At 38.6% G+C, this 22,246-nt stretch overlaps 1 protein-coding gene across 11 annotated transcripts in view; it reads right to left on the bottom strand.

The window, feature by feature from the left end:
- Window positions 1-418: 418 nt before the first annotated feature.
- wdfy3 (WD repeat and FYVE domain containing 3) overlaps window positions 419-22,246 on the bottom strand; it is a 95,044-nt gene continuing 73,216 nt past the window's right edge. For 9 of the 11 annotated variants that reach the window (XM_083526771.1, XM_083526772.1, XM_083526775.1 and 6 more), the window contains 27 exons: window positions 22,035-22,217; window positions 21,674-21,831; window positions 20,665-20,742; window positions 19,840-20,067; window positions 18,622-18,790; window positions 16,772-16,932; window positions 16,484-16,632; window positions 14,968-15,088; window positions 14,788-14,873; window positions 14,623-14,703; window positions 14,476-14,530; window positions 14,196-14,315; window positions 12,759-12,876; window positions 12,556-12,662; window positions 11,715-11,868; window positions 11,526-11,617; window positions 11,192-11,404; window positions 9,185-9,332; window positions 8,791-8,945; window positions 7,905-8,063; window positions 7,417-7,596; window positions 7,067-7,249; window positions 6,849-6,945; window positions 5,649-5,978; window positions 5,114-5,225; window positions 3,768-3,965; window positions 419-2,675 (listed from right to left, as the gene is read on the bottom strand). In XM_083526771.1, coding sequence (XP_083382897.1) covers window positions 2,555-2,675; window positions 3,768-3,965; window positions 5,114-5,225; window positions 5,649-5,978; window positions 6,849-6,945; window positions 7,067-7,249; window positions 7,417-7,596; window positions 7,905-8,063; window positions 8,791-8,945; window positions 9,185-9,332; window positions 11,192-11,404; window positions 11,526-11,617; window positions 11,715-11,868; window positions 12,556-12,662; window positions 12,759-12,876; window positions 14,196-14,315; window positions 14,476-14,530; window positions 14,623-14,703; window positions 14,788-14,873; window positions 14,968-15,088; window positions 16,484-16,632; window positions 16,772-16,932; window positions 18,622-18,790; window positions 19,840-20,067; window positions 20,665-20,742; window positions 21,674-21,831; window positions 22,035-22,217 — 3,956 coding nt within the window. In that variant the 3' untranslated portion in view covers window positions 419-2,554. The remainder of the gene's footprint in view (window positions 2,676-3,767; window positions 3,966-5,113; window positions 5,226-5,648; window positions 5,979-6,848; window positions 6,946-7,066; window positions 7,250-7,416; window positions 7,597-7,904; window positions 8,064-8,790; window positions 8,946-9,184; window positions 9,333-11,191; window positions 11,405-11,525; window positions 11,618-11,714; window positions 11,869-12,555; window positions 12,663-12,758; window positions 12,877-14,195; window positions 14,316-14,475; window positions 14,531-14,622; window positions 14,704-14,787; window positions 14,874-14,967; window positions 15,089-16,483; window positions 16,633-16,771; window positions 16,933-18,621; window positions 18,791-19,839; window positions 20,068-20,664; window positions 20,743-21,673; window positions 21,832-22,034; window positions 22,218-22,246) is intronic. The other 2 variants (XM_083526768.1, XM_083526770.1) reach the window with 1 other exon arrangement.

Here is a 22,246-nt window from a genome sequence, read left to right as displayed (position 1 = left end):
GTATTGAACTTGAACTATTGTGCTGAAAATTGGATTGTTTCTACAGTATGTTCTCATTGTACTCCATCCATCCATCCATCCATCCATCCATCCATCCATCCATCCATCCATCCAATAGAATAAAATCATAAATGCGAGCAACAATGGCAACTTTCATTTTAATATTACATATTTTAATATATTCGGCCCAAGGCCCTAGTTCAACTTTGATTTTTGGCTCTTCATAGAAAAAAGTTTGAGTACCTCTGCTCTGAGAACTCTACAACTGATGTCTTTCTGATCAGAAGTTTATTCCTTCATGTACCTTGAAAGTGAACTTCCAGGGAAGGTTCATCACACACAATGCAATCTCTAAGGAAAATGTCAAAGCTGTTTATGCCGAATTTCACGAACGAGCAAAAATAGATTAAAACACTCCTGGTGGTAAACAGCGAAGATTTAATTGAAATTAAATTAAAAAGGATGAGTACCAGATCTATTGCATTATAGTAACAGTACAGTTTCAGGGTTATTCTACAAGGAAGGAGGAGGGCATGTAGTTGTATTTAAACACAAATGCACAATGAACATTCATCTACCACAGATTGCACACCAGATACTGTAGTAATGCAGTCTAACAACACAAGACCACCAAAAAAAAAGGAATCCATTTGTTAGATTTTTTTTCTTGTGACCAGGCCTTAATTTTCATACATGAAGTACAAAAGTCAACCCAGAGTGTTTCAGCATATCAGTCTACTCTATACAGATCTCTCAGGGCTTAATAATCAAATCATTTAATAATGCCATAGAAATTATGAAGAAAGGAAAAAAAAAAAAAAAGAAAAGAATGCCAAACATGTACAATGCACTGACACAGAAAGTCAGCTGTGTTAGACATGCAACAAGTAAACCAACTTGCTGAAAAAATGTACAATAATCAATCATAAAAAAAAGAACCATTATAATTGCATAAATACTTTGTACAGTTCATCTTGCTGTAAAGGAAAACAAACCACTTTAAAAATGACAGCATACAACATAAAAAATGCATTTGATAAAACCATAATCATTAATAGTTTCTTTTTATACACGTAAAGGTGCAAAAATAAGCGATATAGCCGCGTGGCCTTCGGGTTTGGATGTTACGATTGCACACTACCGTCATCATAATTCTCACCATAATGAGTGCAGAGTCGTGTGTATGGCAAACATAGGGGGAAGAAGATAAAGAAAAGACATGTGCACATGTAATATTTCTTTGCTTTAAAGTGATTTGTTTCTCTTTAAAAAAAAAAAAAAAAGAATAAAAAAAAAAAAAAGAAAATGTATAATATGTCTCCTCCTAATGATCAAAGCAGCACTTTTAATGCAGTATTGCCCACAGTACCACTGAAGAAATACAGCAAATATTAAAGAAAAAAAAAATATTAAGTCTCATGTCACTGTTAGGAAAATATGGAAGAAAAAAAAAAACCACTGAATTCTCCAGTACAGTCTTCAAGACTGAGGCACACGAGTTATTTCTCAAACACGTTAAAGTGAATGGGATACTCGAGATCTTCTGACGTATTTTAAAAAGAACAACAAGAAGAAGAAACAAGAGAAGTCGTCGTCAGTGACGTCAATATTTAAAATGCTTGCATTAGTGTCAGAGAAATATTAAAGCTAGTTCATATCACATTGAGTATCGAACAAAAGACGACGTTAAACGTAAAATATCCTCCCGTAGGCCTCCATTTCCCAAAAAACACGATCGTGAAAGAGTATAGAGTTCCAGATGTGTATTTCATATAATCGCATCATGATATGTTATGAAATTAGGATTTAAATAATCTGGGAATGCTAAAGAAGGCATGTGTGGGATTCAAAAATACCAAAATGTCCTTTTGTTCGGAAATATGTTAAAAAGATTTTTAAAGGCAATTTGGCAACGACAACAACAACAAAAAAAAACACTATTTGAAAGGAACTGGCAACGACATTGATACTGTGGGCAACACATTGACATTAACACATTGTAAACAAAATTATTTGCATAACTACACACGGTAATAATGCCAACCCACAAACATTTATTATTAACATTCATAGTCCCCGATATTCTACCCGCCGGGATGCTGTGCCTCGTGACACCGACTACACACGACTGCTTTCTTTTTTTGTCTTTTTCTTTTTTTTGTAGTAGTAGTAGGTTTAAAGTCAGGAGTGGTATGTTATAATGCTATGTTACAGGCAAAATGTTTTCTTTCTCTTTTAATAATGACTTTTCAGTTGTAGTTAAAAAGGCCATTTCGCTATTTACAATATTAACAAACTTCGTCTTGTTTTTTTTGTTTTGTTCCTAAAATCTAAAATGTATAGCAGTTTATGGAAAATGCTAACCTTTGACCAAAAAAACCCAAAACAATACAAATCAAAACAAAAAAACCCAGAATGACTAGCGGTGACCTGGAACATTAGGGATTAGATTTTCTTGTCTGTAAGTCTGTGGTTTGTAGTAATGTAATGAAGTGATGTAGAGAAAGGTACGGGGATCAGTGCGTCAGAGTTATTCGAGTGATCGGGGACGGTTTTAGTTTTTGGACCCGTCCTCCGAAGCCCGCTCATGCTGCAGGTTGTAGTAACAGTTCTGACACACACGAACAGGAGAGGATATCTTCAACCTCTTGATCTCAGACTGGAAGCGGCTGCACCTACAGTACAAGAGTGTAAGATGGAGTTGTTAAATGACATTCTGGACCTGTCTGCATGCACACTACATCCACTGTTAATGCTGCTGAACAAATTATAAGTAATATCAATATTACAGGTTTTTGAGCTCTCTCTCTCTCTCTCTCTCTCTCTCTCTCTCTCTCTCTCTCTCTCTATATATATATATATATATATATATATATATATATATATATATATGCATATGCATATGCATGAATGCTTACCTGGTGAATGTACACTAAATAGCTCTTTTCCCATTTCCTACTCTGCTTTAGTGTAAGTGTTTATAAACAGCAAAAATGCTGCTTCATTTAATACACTTGTACAAGTACCACATCCACACAACCATGTCACTGTTTTGCTGCGCCAACAGTCCCCCAGCCACATTATATCTAGTCCCAAAAATGCATTTCTGAGTGAACTGAACAAACTGCATAGCTGGAACGGAGTCAGTATTTGTGTGTGGTAAAAAATATACATAATAATCTATATTAATAATAATCTGGTTCTGGCTACAATTTGATTTTCCTGTATACAACATACAACGGGTTAAGGCAGGGAAAAATACATTTTGATGCGATGGTTCATTTTTAGGGGAAAAACCACATTTTAAAATGATACAACTTCACTGTAATTCCCAGAGAGAGAAAGAAAGAAATAAAGAGAGAGAGAGAGAGAGAAAGAAAGAAAGAGAGAGAGAGAGAAAGAAAGAAATAAAGAGAGAGAGAGAGAGAGAGAAAGAAAGAAAGAGAGAGAAAGAAAGAAAGAGAGAGAGAGAGAGAGAGAGAAAGAAAGAGAGAGAGAGAGAAAGAAAGAAAGAAAGAGAGAGAGAGAGAGAGAGAGAGAGAGAGAGAGAGAGTTGACCATGTAAAGGATTCTATCTCAGATCTACAATTTTAGTACATTTAAATGTACTGCCTACTGATTCACCTTATTAAAAATATCATTTGTATACAGTCACTAGTATATAAAGAATATAATACTACTACAACTACTACTAAATGCTGACTTGATATCAATCCATTATTTGTTTCTACATTTCCTCAAGGTATTACAAAACAAACAGATCATACTTCTGGCAGAAGAGCTGGCCGCAGTTTCTGCAGTGGTGGCGTCTCTCGGTGAGTGAGAAGCGCACAGCACACGCTGAACAGCCCTCCACCTGTTCATCCTTCACCCAGTGATCGGCTGCCGAGCGTCCCGGCTGTTCACTCACAGACCAGCTGAAGACGCGGCCGCGCCCATCGCCCACCACTACCTTACTGTGGTCCCTGAGGATAGCACAAAAACCTTATACAATCACATGATACAACAAATTGGCCCAGAAAAAAAATGTTTAAACACATTTTGGTGTTTTTAAAAATGAGTAAAGTTTGAAGAATAATATAAAGTGGTGAATATTCAAAGAAACATTTCTATAGCGCTTTTCACAATGGACGTAGTCTCAAAACGGTTTTACAGAATGTACAGGTTAAAGAACAAAAATTACGAGTGAATGATGTGTATTTATCTTCGATGAGCAGCCTGGGGCGACTGTGGTGAGGAAAAAAAATCCCGTAGATGGTGTTAGGAAGAAACATTGAGAGGAACCAGTCTCAAAAAGTCAACCCATCTTCATTTGGGTGACACCAAGAGTGTGATTAAAAATCATTAAAACATTACAAACACCGGAGTGTAAGAAATATAATAAACACCGAAGTGTGTGATTGTGGGTAATGACCTTTCTACAGTCTTATACAGTCAGCTGACGTTGTGGAACCAGCAGCTTCTGAGCAATAAATTAGCTCAACATCTGAGACCATTATAGATTCAATACGAACTCATTCATACCAGAGACTTTAAATGTTCAATGATGGAATAACAGCATATGTAGAATGTTATTGAATATGTAGAATTTATTTTTAATGATTTATTTTGTCAATAACGTTTATTATTTATAATAAGTCAAGGTGACCGAACTGGTGTTGCGAGTTGAAGGGAGGCACACAAATGTAAAGGATGCCTTCGCATGCAGCAGCATTACAATTTCCCCTCGGTGTTCCAGCACGGCCATCAGGGGGCATGCCTCATGAAGATATAGATTACATGGGTTAGAGTGGAAGATCTTGAGTGGCCTGCTATAGAGCTCTGACCTCAACCATACTGAACATATTTGAGATCAATTGGAATGCTGACTCCACCCCAGACCTCCTCACCTCACCTACCTGACCTTACTAATACCCTTGTGGCTGAATGAACACAAATCTCTGCAATCAAACTCCAAAACGTGGTGAAAGATCTTCACAGGAAAGTGCAGATTATTATAAAAGCAAATGGGGACTAAAATGTGGACTGTGTAGTATAGTGTGTGTGTGTATGTATGTGTGTGTGTGTGTGTGTGTGTGTGTGTGTAGATCACATTGTGAAACAAACATCTTACTTTGAGATGGTGAGGGCTGTGATTTCAGCTGGTTGAGCATTGTCCTTGCGGTCAAAAGCTGTGTGCATGGTGAGTTTACTCCGGAACACCAGCTGTCTCTCCCATCTGTAGCCTGTACAGGGGGAAAAAACACAAACAGTAAAAGAGCTCAGCTATGAGATCTGCCAGCCTCACACCCACAACCATGACGGGTGAGGCATGCTACCTCCAGAAAGAATGATTCAGTGAGCATGAAGAATGTTGTGTACTCCTCTTACTCCATAAAAATCTGGAAATAGCTGGATAAAAATCTAATGCATTAAAAAAACGTTTTATTTAAATCAAGCCATAAGTGAAACTGATAGTGGGAATGATATATGCTACTGGACTTAATTAGCTCATATGAAGCAGACTGACACTGTACATTTTACTGCGTTTGAATAACAAAATTGACAAGTGCGGTAAACAAGTGCGATACCAGTAATCACACTGAAGGTTCAGTGCAGAGGATGAAAAATGCTGACGTATGCTTTTAACATAGTGTATATTTTCTCACCTGCTCTGAGTTTGTTGTAAGGCCGTGGCTCCACGTTGTTAGGCTGGGGGGGCTGTGGCACGGATTGGTGGTTGGTTTGGGGGTTACTGGGTGGGTTGGCAGGCCTGGTTTGACCCTCTGAGTAGTTTACAAACACAAACCCCTCCTTCTCATCGACGCTGAGCGAATCGGACCAACGACCCGAGTCCTCCAAGCTGGTGCGTGGAGGCTTGGGCCTATGAGAGCCACTCCCAGGCTGACTGTTTGGTGCCTGAGTTTTACACTCCTGACCCCTGCTGGCCTCCTCGGCCTCTGATTCGCTGCTGTCCTCGTCTGCAGGTTCACGCCCATCTGGAGGACACACAAATAAGTTATAAAGTAAAGTGAACTGAAGCTGGTGATCAGAGAAGGGAATTATGCAGCAGCCTTATTAATTGCAACATTATAGGGTGGGTAAGAAAATTCACCATGAAACATCTTAACATAAATATAACTGAAAATGTACTTTTTGTGCAGCATTTTCATTTTCTTATGATATGTAAATTAGATGCCATACTCTCGCCAGCAGTCATCCAAGTTCAGTTGCCTCGGTGTTAGAGCACATATTTTATTGGGTTTTTAAATGCCCAATTTCAGCTTGTCTCTTCTTTTTTTTAATTGGTGTCACCGGACAATGAAACAGAGCCCCGCTCTTCCCTTAAAAACCTTTGCTCATAAGGCCTGATGCCACATACATATATACAATACAGTTTATACATTACGGTACTGTAAATTACTCTGTTTTGCTAAATTATTAACAATATACAGTATACTGCCTCATACTGATCACCATTCTTTAGGACTCCTTGGTAGGCTAGTCCATGTTTCGATTTAGGATATTTTCAAGTTACGATGGAGTCATCAGTACGCATCTCCATCATAACTCGGGGACTACCTGTATATAGATTTACATATCTGACATTACAGGAAAAGTTTAAAAAACTGAATTATTCCTTATAAAAAAAATTAAAAAAACTTGTTTTACACTGGAAAAAACAAAGCCTACATTTTAACATTTTAAACAGCATTCGGAAATGTAATAAATTCTGATACTGGTGAAATCTTTTGCTAATTAATTTTCCATTACCAATATTACACTCTCATGTCCCCTGTCCCATGTACAATGTCATCCCAGCCTTATTACAATCTACCACAGTGTATTGGTGTGTCGGATGTGTGTACCAATTTTCTCCTCTGCACAGCAGTCTGGAGCATCTGGAGGCTCGACTGGTTCGGGTGCAGGGGTTTCTGGGACTTGCAGGAATTCCATTCTCCAGAACTACGAGGACAAACCGGTTTTAGGAAATTCTCAACTATTTTTACCATCTAATCTCAAAAGATACACATGAATGGAGCTATGTGAAAAAATACTTAATTATGGAATGACAGGAAATGTTTACCCTGACGACACCATCCGAGTGTCCTGTGATGATGACGTTCTGTGTGTCCCATTCGTTCATCTCAGACACACAGCAGCACAGGATCTGCTGGCTGCGCCCGGTGAACGTGTTGGCACTGGCGATGGGGTTGCCATTAATGCTCCATACGTGGATGTAAGTTCCAGCACAGGACACTATATCTCCCTGTGTAATAAAGGTTTAAAATTGTAGATAGATTACAGAATTAGTCATCAGTCCCCATTCATAATACAGGTTGTGTAGAACGGTGTGAGATTTGATTAGTGTATTTGTGTTTGATTAGAGATATATAGCCGGCTCCTAATATACTGTTTGAAAAGTGCTAAACTTACAGTGAGTTCATTTATACAGAGTGCAGACACTGGAGCACGGTGACCTCTCAGCTGTGTGACGAACGACAGTTTATTCAGGTCCCAGATGATGCAGGTTCGGTCCCTTGAGCCGCTCACGACAATGTGATAGGCAGATGATGCTGTCAAACACGTCACTGCATCTGTGTGTCCCAGCAGAGCCTGGAATACACAAGGCTCAGTCATTTCACCGTATACACACACTGCAGCATTACAACGTTTCTTCTCTGAAACTAAGGAGCACAAGACACTTTAAGCATAATAATGCCACTGTGCACAAAGCAAGTTGGAAGAACTTGAGCCATAACCTCAAACCTGAACACTTTTTTACCTTGCTTCTATTAGTTTCACAACAACCCAAACATCAATGGAATCAAGACAACAAATCATTGTAATTAACAACTGTAAAAAAAATAAAATAAATAAATAAAAGTATATAATAATTATAATTGTAACACTGTTTTCTTTACCTGTTTGAGTGAAAGGGTCTTAGCCTTTTCTTTTGAAGGACTCGTCTCCCAGACGCAGATGGCTGTGCTTGTGCCACCAGTAATCACCAGTTTGGGGTTTGGACAGATCGCACATAAGATCTGAGCCCACTCGGACAGACACTCGTACACAATCACAGCCTACAAAAACCCAAGTAAATTAGTTACACAACAGATCAAAAGAGAAGTCAACAGCAACATAAGCTGTTCATTCTATGAGTAAATAAACTTAAATAAGATATGGACACTAGGGAGCAGTGTTATCTCGAGTCAAATGCAGATAGCAATTACTGAATTATAATTTTTTTTATTTGGAAGCCAATAGTAATGGCTCAACACAAGCAACACAGGCATATAAAGGCAATATTAGATTTGTGGCCTGGAAATAAGTGCGTGTCTGATCAGGTATATAAACTTTATTTATGCTAGCGTTTACTGATTTTCTTGTTGGACAGGAATGGCATTTCCTGTTCAGCAGGAACAAGTTTCAATTTCTCGAATTTGAGGGGAAGGCAGTAACTGACAAATATTTGGGCTGCATCCCAAATCACAGTGTAATAGTACACCATTTGGTGCCATCACCACTGAGGATGTTTGGGATTAAGCCCTATAATTGTTGACTTTATAACAGGAGCAAACATAAAATCTAACCATGTCACTGTTTACGAAATAAAATCTGTGTTTACAAACTGCAGTGGTAAAGTTATTAGTGGTAAAGTCTTCACATTATTGCCAGTTCACCCCATGCCACCCCATGCTGTGCATCTGTAAGTTTGAAGCTTCTCCCAATGACCATTTTTCTCCAACACAAAAATTTGAATCTGTATTTTCCGTTCTCTGCGCACTACAAAGAAGAAAAGTTGCTGACCTTGTCAGATTCATAGTTGGCCAGCCGGCAGCTGAGGTCTGCATAACCCCAAGCAAATGTCTTATTCCAGGCAGGAGGAACCAGCACTTTGTTCTGCTCCACTGCCAGAATGCCCTTATCAGTGCATACTATCTGACCCACAGGCTCTTTCAGCTCTGTAACACACATGAATGCACAAACAAGCACAAAAATTATTTTTAGATTAACAAAATTAAAATGCATTAAAAAAAAAAAAGAAAAAAAGAGGAGAGGAAAATTGATGCTGTTTTGTTGTACTTATACTGTATATGTTAAAGTTTCTCTTCACTTTCTCAGTTGTAATTTTCTAATCATCGCTCATTCAAGGCATTATATTGTTGCATGGACATTGATTGGTGGTTGAGACCTGCAGTACCTTTAACAGGCGCGAGAGAAGGTCGTAGATTATCTAGATGGTGAAAGAAAATCTTGTCTGCAGTGGAGTTAATGGAGGCGGCCATGCCGGGGACCTCGCCGTTCGACTTACTGCGCACGCGTTTAGGGGGATGAGGCTTCTTGAACAGCTGCAATAAAATCCACACAATAGAAATACAAAAGCAAATTCACAGCATTATGTGTATAATGGAGATGTAGTGGTACACACACACACACACACACACACACACACACACACACACACACACACACACACACACACACACACACACACACACATATACATATCTTATTCACATATCTGTATTACAGAGATAGGGTCTAACTAAACTATTTAATTTAATTATACTATAATTTAATATAATTTGTGCCAATTTAATCGATTCCTCAAATTAATACATTTATTGCATTAATTAGATTTATTTTATTTGCATATTTTTTTCCCTCGATAAAATATTATATTTAAAAAAAAAAAAAATAATAATAATAATAAAAAAAAAAAAATATATATATATATTTTTTTTTATCAAGCAGGCATTTTATTTAAAATTGTTTTAAAAATATAAACTGTTGATGTGTTAATAATAATTACCTGCTTTAATAAAAAAAAAAAAAAAATAATGCCAAGCAATTTTATGTTCTGCATTTCTTCCCCCTAACCGTCCTGAAACTGAACCGAACCGTGACTTAAAAACCGCGGTACGTACCGAACCGAATTTTGTGCACCATTACACCCCTACTGTATAACCTGTAACACGTTTGTCACACCGGTAATCTCAGTAATAAATCTAAGTATTTTTGCGTAAACGATCTTTGTATTCAACAAATGTTCAAAAAACAAAAAACAAAACTATTATTAAAAAATAAAGCAGGCTGAGGAAACACTTCTGTGTTACCAGTCCAAGTCTTGTCACTAGTTCTTATCGAGCAACATTGACACAAAGACATCATTTGCGTTATCTGATCGATGCAAATAAGTCTCGCAACTATAATAAATTAATCCCCAATGCAAAACTAAATCTGAATCCCAGCAGTCATTGCTAGTAAGGCTACATAATAAGTATTACTGGTACTTTTAATACGTTTTAAGAATAAGCGTTACTTCCAGCATTTATTGTAACTATAGTGAGAAGGAGGCAGAGTGCATTGGAGTTTGGATGCAGTATTTAAACCACTGTATACTGACTGAAATATCTCGGAGTGAATATATCATTAAGCTCCTCATATTCGCTGACTTACAAGACTTTTGTACACCAGTCCATCTAAATCACTTGATTATGAGACCTGGACATGAAATAAGTATTTGGAAATTTCTTTTGGAAATTTTCTACAGTGACACAAAAGTATTATCTTTTGGCTGCCACCATTAGAATTACATGCTATGAGACGAGTATTAAGACATTCAGCCCTATGGGTTCTTTTCCAAACTGGTAGCACAGAGATGAAGGCACACAATGTCAATTGTATACGATGTCTTCGGATGTGGTAGCAGTACATTCTCCCCTAACATGAACTAGGAGACCAAAACCTGTTCCATGTGACAATGCCTATTCCCAGTGCACAAAGCCATCTCAATGAAGATATAGTTTACATGAGTTTGCTGGAGTGGAAGATCTTGAGTGCCCTGCTACTGAGCACTGACCTCAACCCTACTGAACACCTTTAGGATGATTTGGAACACTGCTTCCTCACTTTACATCAGTACCAGGCTTTACTAACGCTCTTCTGGCTAAATGAGCACAAATTTCCACAATCACCCTCCAAGATCTAGTGGATCATCTTAGGTTTATTCTAACAAATAGGGACTAAATGTGGAATGAGATATTTAATAAGGTGTCCATACAAATTTTGTCCATTTACTCTGTGTCAGAATATCAATAGGAGACTGTATTGACTGAGAACTTCCTAAAAAAAAGAAATATCAATATCAGAGTTTGTGGAATTGTTTCTGTTTGTGCTTAAATCAAATTGCGCCAAAGAAAAGCACCTGTTTGGGGATCTGTCCGAAGTTGTTGATAAAGCCAATGGTGGCTGTCTCTTTCAGAGGATCGTTGATGTTGTAGATGTCGACTTGGCCCTCATAGAAAAGATGATGGAACACGTTTACAGCCTCCACCGCTGGAGGGCCCTGTTGCTTGTAACCGAAGATGAGGTCAATCCATTCATGCAGATGGGCACTGACATAGTCACACTCTAGTGCCTGGCAAGGAAATAGAACACAGGAAATAGAAATACAAATGTAAATATCTTTTGTCAATTATGTTTCTGTATTAGTGTTGGTGCTGTGATGATGAAGTGAAGCTGAAGGGATGTTTTTTCACCTGTCTGTGAACCCTGATGAACTCTCTTGGATCTCCTTTGGCCCACGGAGGCAAAATCACGTCTCCCAGTCTCGTGCCGTTCTGTTTACTTCCTGTATTACGACAAGACCAATTCCACAAAATATCACGTTAACCTCTGTGCAGACGCAAAACAGATTAGGAACTTCGACAAAAGAAAGGGTTTTCTACCCAAGTCGAAGTTATTGGAGTTGAGCATGAACTCTGGGAGGTAAAAGAACTCTGGGATGAGCTCCTTGACATCAGCCATGTTGTGTTTGGAGGCAGACAGCCAAGCTTCCCGCACGCTGTGAAACATCCGGTCGGCCAGATCAAAGTGGCCCCCCTGTAAAAAAGACCAAGAACAAATGAAATATACAAATATTTGGAACGAATATACAAAAGAGCAAAAACAAGGCACTGTTTATTAAATCTCTCGAAGCCTCCTCCATTCATAAAAATCTGTCAAGCAGCCTAAAGGCATGCTGATTTACGACGGTTTACCCTCTCGGAATAACATCATCGAGAGTAAAACAATGCAGTGCAAATATTTCCATAATGAAAGGAAGATGTTGTTATTGTGCAGATACGTTCGCCTCATAGCTGTGAATAACTGCAGTGTGGGTAATGAGGGGAAAATACACACACACACACACACACACACACACACACACACACACACACACACACACACACACACACACACACACACACACACACACACACCATCTTTTTTTAATGACTGTATTTGGATGTGTTAAATAACTTCATTTCTGCATTTAACAACCCAAGAATATGTAAATATTACATACAATTATAAAAAAAAGAATAACAAATAAAACACTCTGGGGTACGTTTTTGCATTTCCCTCAACCCCCCCCCAAAAAAATTATGATAAATGATTTGCTGAAAATGCTAAAATAAAAAAAATGTAAAAATTCAATAAATACAAAAAAGGCATGATCTGAGTAAATATGATAAATGGACCGAGGACCCTTTACAAGTTGTTTGAGAGTAAATTCTCCTCGCTCACCTGCAGGCGGAGGAAGATCTGTGTGAAAGGCTCCATTCTCAACAAATAAGATGCCACGATCATGGCAGAGGAGTAATGAGTTCCGTAATGATACGCTGGAGTCTCACCTAAACAAAGGAGGCAGTCAGACATATTCAGCTCTGAACCCCACAAATATGTGTGAATAACTCTAGTTAACAAGGGCTTCTATTGTCTGAACCCACCATTAGGATCCTCCCAGTCTTTGAATCTCTTTTTGTACTGGATCAGTCGATCGTCTGTTTGCGCACCCATAGGCTTCGACAGGTTACGGAATGTCTTTGGATTATTAAGGTCCAGTTCCTGTGCACATATTAGGTAGAACACATTACAATCAGAAATCCAGAGTTATTTCTACATGAGTTTCATGTGCAGTGCCTGACTAAAGTTTAGAAACGCCTGGTGTTTTTATCGTTTTTGAGGCAGATGGATGTTTGTAAGCAACAAACTAAGTAAAAGACAAAAATACACACACAAAAATTGGACAGTGACTAACTGAAAGAACATTTGGTGAACAAATTAATTAAAATGTAATCGTTTTTGGCTCTAAGTAAAGAACTTAGACAGAGAACAGGAGAGAAGATGTTAGCAGACTGCCTCACACCTACAGTTAAGCATGAAGATGGAACATCTGTTACATAAACATGTATTGGTTTGGGGTTGTGTTTAGGGCAGAGAAAGGAATGTAAAAGGAATACTGAACCAACATGGCTACTATTCCATACTCTAAACTATGCAATTCTTTCTGGACTGCAGCTAATAGGGACAAACTTCACCATATAACAAGACAATGACTCAAGGCATTTGTTCAAGCACCATAAGTGTTATTTAGAGACCAAACATTCAGCTTGAGTGTTATTTCAGAATTTCCTGGCTCATTAGGGAAAACCTACAATTATAAAGAACAATCTTATTTATTCTAACTTACTGCTTTAACTGTGTAAAGCTGCTTTGAGAACTGTAATTGAAATTTGAGAATACATAATTAGACATTTTTTTTTTCTTATGCTTCTGGTATTATTTTGAAATTCTGTTCTGAAATGTACCGCATCACACTCGCGTAATAATTCAAGGTCTCTGTTCTGTTGAGCTAGCGCACGCAGAAACACTTGGATGCTGTAATAGGAAGTTTATCTACACTATAAAATATTAGCTGTAAAATACATAAATACAATTAAATTTCATATGTAGAGTGCTTTTAACATTGGTTAACAGAACAGAGACCTTGAATTATTACGCGAGTGTGATGCGGTACATTTCAGAACAGAATTTCGAAATAATACCAGAAGCATAAGAAAAAAAAATGTCTAATTATGTATTTTTAAGAACCATAGGATGCCGTGAAGCAAATCACAGGCTGGTAAGCAATATTGTCTGAATAATGGAGAACAATTTTTTAGCTTTGAATTATTTTTGGATTTCAGCGTATGAACTCACACATATATTCTTGCTTTGATTTTTAAGCTGAAGAAAGTGCGGCTTGATGTTTTATTCCACCATGTCAAAACATGCTTCTTTTACAATTGCTTAGGCTGTTCAACTTGAAAAAGAAAATACCAGAATATACAGTGTGGCAAAAAGTACAGCATCATAGACCCCAGCACTGCGCCGAAGCTATTTACCTCACAGTCGTAGTCAGCCAGGATCCAGGGGAAGACCGGGTACTGCATCAAGTCATTATAAGATCTACCGGCCAGTGTGTTTAGGTGCATTAGATACTGGAAATTGCTGATCTCTCCTCTCTGGGAATGAAGATGCATTACAATTTTAAGTCATCAAGGTCATTGAAAATCTTTTGATGTAATATTTCGAGTTGAGAGGAATGTGTATAATCATATGAGACACACATGAAAATGAGTGAAAACGCTCTGATGGGCAGTTGAACCCAGTTAAACGGCTTACCTCCCACCGTTGTGTTACCGATTTCTCTCCAACCAGGGTGCTGAGAAGCCCCGACCTAGATAAGACCACACATGAAAGATAATCGTATCTGAAGATCGTAATTCGCAGTCTGAGTTTACATTTGAGCATCATGCCTAAAAGACATACCCTTGCTCTACACTTGTGTTGGGCCGCTGACCAGAGACAGACTCTGAGCTGTCTGCTAACGAGGGAACAACTGCCAAAAACCTACAACAACAGAGTAATGCATCATTTATAAGAAAGAGTAATTTATGACTAACTTGTTTATTTTTTTATATATATACACATCACCTCTGGTAGACTTTGTTCCTGACTCCTTTCTGGAAGGCCAAGAGGTAATTTCGCCCGTCGCCTGAAAACACCTCCACTGCCATTGGCTGTAACAAAAGCAGCGAAAAACAGATCCATTTTGAAGAAGTTACACAATTTACATTTCACTTTAAAATCCGGTAATTGTGTCCTATTTATTACCTGGAGCAGATAGCGGCGCTTGTGCACCTCCTTGATGTCTTCATACGCAAAGATGCTGCACGTCCGCTTTAGCTGACTCTGGCTTTGTCGGGCTCCTTTGGGTATAATTGGCTCGTGCATGCTGGGAAATGATAGAAACATTAACAGTAAGCCCTGTTTGGCTACATGTTGTGGCTGGCTACAGTAAATTTATCACGGTAGGGGATTTTATTTATGTCACTGTTGTCATTTTTCTTTTCCCCTCCACAGAAACAACTCCAACCCAAATTAGCATTTTCTTAAAAAAACAAAACAAAACAAAACAAAACAAAACACTCAAGAAGGGACTGAATATTTGAGTCCTGTCCGGATAGAAAAACCTCTGATTCTACAGACAGATGTTTTCTCTTGCATTAGAACAAAAAGTCTTTGGCTGCTGCTTATTATATTTATTCGCCGGCAGATTAAAATATTTTAGACAATCATGCAATGATAGATGCTTTAGAAGAGGTTGTTTGCTATCATATCATACTGGCAAGTGGTTTGAAAGTTAAGGTTATAAAAATTTAATAAAAAGGAGAAAGAAGAAGCAAAGGATGCAAACTAATTTAATTTGACAATGGAGAGGTATAAAGTTTCATGTTTTAAGATGCCCCACATGATTTTAGTGAACTATAAATAGAATTATGTTCCAAAAATGCTCAGGTATCATAAAAACATCAACGATTCAGTTTTTTTTTTTTTGTAAATTACAGCCATACACAGTAAAGATAATTTACAGAGTATATAGATATATACAGCTTATATTGCAAAAAAAAGAACACAATAAAAATCGTCTCTTAGAGGTGTAACAAACATTTGCCTTTTTTGATAAAAATCGATTGAGCGATTGAGATATTTACATCACATTCTTTTCAGAATTTTGGGAGGTAAAGTGTACATACACCCTATAAGGTCAAAATTATACGGACAACCAATCATCACATTCATGGTTCGTCCCAAAACTGGTGCCACAAAGTTGGAAGCGCACAACAATATAGGATATATAGGGTTTTTATATGCTGTATGGTTTCCTTTCACTGGAATCAAGGGGATTAAACATGTCCCTATGTGTTTGTGCACAAAGAGAGCTCCAGGAACACATGGTTTGCCCTAATTGGAGTGAAAGATCTCAGGTGGCCTGTACAGAGATGGTCTGACCTCTACCCCAGTAAATTTGGGATGAACTGAAACACATAGTGCGCCTCAGGCCCTTTTGAGAGTCATTCTTGAATAGGCACATACAGTACAGTGTGATGGTTGGACATCCAATAACATTTGACCATGTAGTGTATAACCATATAAACCTGCTCTTTTTGTCCAGGGACAAAAGTTCCCTGAGTCAAACGAGGACAAAAGCTAATTTTTTTTTTTACAATGGACTCACCCTAAGGATTGAGTGAAATCTGCATCACTTTATATGTTATACACAATATGCACACAACAACAACAACAACAAAAACAAAAAAAACCCCTAGGCAATAAATTTGGATCTTACTTTGCAGGAAGTGTCTCGATGTCTCTGATCTCTCGGGTGACGGTCATAGTGAAGCCGTCGATCACGTAAAAATGTTCTTTGCCAAACAGCAGCAGCCCTTCGCTGGTGTCCAGCCCTTGGACCCGAGCGCAACGGTACATGTGCTGAATCTGTTTACACACGTGGTAACATGGCCTTTAATATACGCACATAAACAACTACGAAGTCACCATAACAAAAGCAGGGCAACACAAACACAAAACCGATACCAAATTTCCAATAAATCCATGCACGATTAAATGTATTAACCTTCTCCCCCTCTTCCAGCAGGCGGAGCAGGGTGGTGTTGTCCGTCTTCTGCTCCTCGTCTACAGCTCCACACTCCAACAGCTCCTGTAGCTGCTCAGGGCCGTCCTCATCTCCGCCATCCGCAGTGGAGCGGGAACGCTTCAGAGGAGCTTTAACGAGACCTACACACACACACACACACACACACACACACACACACACACACACACACACACACACACACACACACACACATTATAAAAACGACCATGGAAACTCTAACCTTGACATATTTTTTGGGCAAACCGCAGTGTGCTTTAAGGTGCATTCGGAGACAAATACTTTTTAATGTATATAATAATATTTATTTTATAAGATTTACACTGAACCTGTTAAATACGAAGGATATTTGTAGTAGAAATGTAACTAAATTAGTATTATGCTTCAATTGTAGAGGCACCATTTCGTTAATGTAAAATTATCTGCCTTCGTTTACCATCGAAACCGATTCTATTAAACCCTTCCGTGGTTTTTCTTTTTTTTTTCTTCTTCATCTGCAATTTGCATCATGCAGCCTTGTACCAAACAGCAATTAGCATCATGCTGTGATTTAACAACACAGTAGGAGCAGTAACAACCTGATTGCTGGAGAACAGTAGTGAAGCACCCGGGTCCGATGTGCGGTGAATGGTGTCTATCGAGACACTCTGAAGGAAATGAAAAGGCGCTTCGCTCCAGCTATAGTGGTGGCATTTACTTACATTTGGGGGCAAAGAATTTACACCGTTACAGGATTCTTTCAATCCAGAAAATTCACCTGATCTTTTGACATGCAATGTAACACCAGGACATTTCTCAGGGCATGGGAGACAAACTCACAGCATTTTCTGATCGAACATATCATTTAGAGACACGAGGAAAACTTTCCAGACTAAAAAGCCTCTGAAGCAGCCTCTGCTGTTGTGTCCTCATGTTGCTTGATCTTTTTAATAAAAAACAATGGAGATGGGTTTGTTTCCCAAGCATCAAAAGTGAACGCAATTCCACGCTACACCACATCACTCCTGGCCTGCTGGAATTACACAACACTGAAATGCATTTACTTTCCAAACACAGCCGTAAGTCTTACTAGGGGATGTGGTTGTATATAAAGATTAAAAGGAGGGTAATTGATAGGTGTATAAGACTGTAGAAAGATCATTACTCATAATCTTACACTCCAGTGCTCATGTTAGTTCTCTCTCTCTCCAGTGTTCTGTATTGTTTAAAGACTATAATCACCGTCTTGATGTCACCCAAATGATGAAGGTTCCCCTTTTGAGTCTGGTTCCTCTTAAGGTTTCTCGCTTATAGCATCTAAGGAAGTTTTTCCTTGCGACAGTCGCCATGGCTGCTCATCAGGAATAAATACACATCGTTCTTCCTTAACTGGTAAATTCTTAACTGTTAAATTCTGCTTTGAGACAAAGTCTGTTGCAAAAAGTGCTACAGACATAAACTTGACTTGGTAATGGCACACCGTTAACGATAGTAAGTCATTCAGAATCGCTACTAAACCCAATAAAAGTGTTCAAAAACGGCATACAGCAGGATCTTATCTATTTTCTTTAACTTAGTTTCGAGAAGACAGACGATCTATATTTGTCAAAATCATGTTTGGAGGCACGTCACGGGGTGCTTGTCTTCTCTGGTTGGTTTTCTTATGTACAGCTACAGTAATTTGCTGTTGTAAGAGATTCAGTCGCAGTGTATACTTGCAGTTACCGAACTTTCTCTAAACATCCAACAGAAACCTTTGGTTCTGGTCTGGACTGGTATTTGAGTATTTTGTTTTCGAGAACCGTCAGGTTTCGGAGTGGATGGGTTTTTACCTTTGACCCTTGCGATGGTGTCCTCGCCGTGCTCCGGTTCCTGCTGTGTGCTCTCTCCTTCCGTGCTCTGATGAATAGAGTGCTGGTACATTCCCGGGTTTCCTGACAACAAGCGCATGTAGTACTCCTTACTGTCGTAGCTGATGGCTCTCCTGTAACGCACCGGCTTCTGGGAACCAAAGTAAGATGGAATTGAATTTGAATGCCTTAAATAAATGAAAAAAAATGAATGAAATATGTATTAATTTTCACAGGTAACCAAAAAACATGAATAGAAACATCACAGAAGTCTGACAGATTACATGTTTGCAAAAATCCTCAGGCATTCGGATCAGTGACTGGATAAAACAGTTGTGAGTAACAAAAAAAATCAAAACAAGTAGAAGCAGTAGTAAAATTGAAAAAAATTGATTACGTTTTCCACTCATACCACACATGCAGCCAGGACTCATTAATACCATCCTATTAGCAAGAGCAACTGGTATCCCTCTATAATCATTTATTATACTTAATCATAGAAATGTTTAGAGAAAAAAAAAATACCTCGAAAACTATTCAATTGCAGTTGAAATGCATGAAGCAGATCTCTGTCTACAATGTGATAATGCGCACTCAGATAACGTTGCATGAGTGAGGAGCACCAAAAACCAAATTAGTGCGAATACACTTAAGCCTCTAATGTTCAAAACAGTGCATCAGACATGCGGGAACAACATTTTCAAATACAACGTGACACAGAATTAGATAACCAAAGCCTTATTTATCCACACATTTCTTACAGCACAGAGATTTAAAGAGCAGTACAGTATCTGTAGATATTTTAGCCACACTAGCATCATGCAACTTCTTCAGAGAATAGAAGAAATTGTTGAATCATTCACGCCTGAGATCAGGTTATACCTGAAGTGGCACACAGCCCGCTGCCCCCGTCAAGGAAACTAAAAAAGAAGTCTGACAAGAAGGAAAGCGTGTAAGATACAGAATACTGTGGATCTTCTGTTCTGCCCAGACGTCCGCTTTCACCAGATACAGATCATGTGGTAATTACTAACAAGTCAGGTTGCATCGACTCTCTCTCCGGCTTTGAACGCAGATCAAAACTCTTGATAAACCCGGAGGATTTATTTATTTGACCACAGAAAAATTCAAGGAAATGATGTCAACATTAAAGACAAACCTTATGGCTCTAAAATACCGATATGTACTTAAATACACTACCTGAGAGCTGTTGTTAGGCTCGTTGTCAGGCACGTAAGGGTAATGGATATAGAACAGGTCATTGCGAACCATCTTCTTCCTCATTCGACAGGGACCTTCTGTCATGTCCAGCTGGAACTTGTCAAGATGCGAACCAATAGGGGGCCCCCAAAGACCACGCTCACGTAGTAACTCGTACTCGATGGCTGCCCATTCGTCAGTCACATACTTCAGCGCATTCTGTTGCCTCTGTTATACAAGATAAACAAAAAAAATGCCTTATTGAATGTTAAAGTTTAACTATTGCCATATACATCCATTGATTTTGTCAGGTCTAGTAGGTAGGTAGTAGGTTCTTCATATTTTGAATTTCATGTAAAAAACTAGCAAACTATAATTCAATGATTTTAATTTAAATACTCATTATTTCTTTGTAAAAGCAGCAGGGAGACTAACGCAGATATTTGTTGGGTGTTCAGTACAGAACAAATGATCTTCATTCGATAATTGCGAATACAATTAAAAGCTTTCTTCTTCCCCTAATTATCGTACATAAAAAAAAAGTAAATAAAAAAAAAAAATGGACAAAGCTGATGAGCTATGTTCAGATTGTCAGGTGGCGCTATTTTACAGAAAGATATTGAACTGGAGGAGATTCACGTGCCTTGTGTACAGTAGATTTTGCACAATGCAGCATTGTTTGTAAGTCTTTCTGTAGATCTAGAAAACTAATTTTATCAGCCGACTTAATTTCGGGTCTCAGGATGACAATGAGGTCATTTTTTTTTTATCAAAACATACAGAACTGAAATGTAGATTCTGATTTACTTGCAGTCAGATACTAACCTCTTGGTATTCTTTGTACTGCATGGCCACAAGGTCGCGCACCACCGCAATATGCGTGAACATCCACTGGAAGGTTTCCTTGAAAGAAAGAAAAAAAATTATTCAATTAGTTGTAAATGAATTACAAAGGCAGGAGTGTGAAACAAAAATTAATTTGAATAGAGGATATTTATATGGCTCCTTTCCACAGCAAGAAATAAAGCTAAATAAAACAATGTAAACAGTAGCCACACATGAAGCATGTTACTAAATCAATTATTACACTGGGTTTGTCCAGATATATTTTTTATCTGCTTTTTAAATATCCCATTTCACATTCAGTCACCATTTGCATTTATAATACAGTCAACCCGGATTATACGCGGTTCTGAAAATTCGTGAGTTCTCATTTGGAACCGAACTAACAGCCAGTTGCGGATTATCGTAATAGTCTCAATCCACGGCGGTACCAAATGGTCAGGAACTTTAGCAATAAAATTTCATACTATGTTTTTACTAACGAATTTCTTAATAAAAAAAAAAAAAACCCAACACATTATTGTGTTAAAGTGACATAACCTCTAGAGGGGTTTGTAGGGGTGCGTCCAAAATTTGTGGCTTTTTGAAACTCACAGGGGTCTTAGAACGTAGCCCCCGCGAGTTCCGGGAGACCACTGTATCCTCCACTTTTCCGGGAAGATTGATTACTAGATTTTCAAGTGTGGAGATTTGTGCTCATTCAGCCACAAGGGTGTTAGTAAAGTCAGGTACTGGCTGTTAATTCGGTTCCAAATGAGAACCTGCAAATTTTCCGAACTGTGAATTATCGTGGTTGACTGAATTATAAATGCAAATGGGGACTGAATGTGGAACGGGATATTTAAAAAGCAGATGTAGTTTCAGTAGTCCTGGGTCCCAGACGGCGTTCACGTTCATCCCAAAGATGTTCAATAGGGTTGAGATCGGTCAAATTCAGGCGTATTTTTCCCCACAAAAGCTTTCAAGGTTATTTTCTGAGCATTTTCCGTACCTGTGCTGAGAGATTGTTCTTGTTCAGGCCGCTCTCTTTCTTGCTCCGCCGGGCACCTGTGAGTTTCGAAAGGCCAAATCCACTGCTCACTCGAGACAGTTTGGACTGATTTGCTGGAGCCACAGCCTCTCCCTTGCTAATACACTTCTTCTCATGGACTGAAAAGGAATAGACAGAAATACAAATCCTGGTGTTATAGAAGCACACATAGCTGTAATGCCCTTATGTGTATAAACTGTGTGAAGTTCAACACTCATAGTTAATAGATGTATTTATTTTCATTATTGCTGCCTGATTAAACAACTCTGTATGTATCCATTAGTGTAAACAGACATAATAGTGTGCATGTGTTTCCTCTCACCGAGGTGGTTCTGCCAGCTCTTGGCTGCGGGTTCCTCTAGCGCAGGACGTGCGGTGCCGATGTCCACGTGTCCTCGATCGTTGACAGGAAGTGAGACTTTAAAAATGTCCTCGAGCATTTGTCTCTTACTATGCATCAGTTCAGTCCACACCCGGTTTACTGCCTTCAGCAGCAGCTGACGACCTATTGGCATTTACATTACATTTATTCAC

This window comes from Silurus aristotelis, assembly GCF_946808225.1.
Source record: "Silurus aristotelis genome assembly, chromosome: 23".
In the NCBI taxonomy this organism is placed as follows: Eukaryota; Metazoa; Chordata; class Actinopteri; order Siluriformes; family Siluridae; genus Silurus; species Silurus aristotelis.
Note: the sequence above shows the minus strand (reverse complement) of the source record. Positions and strands in the feature narration are given on the sequence as shown.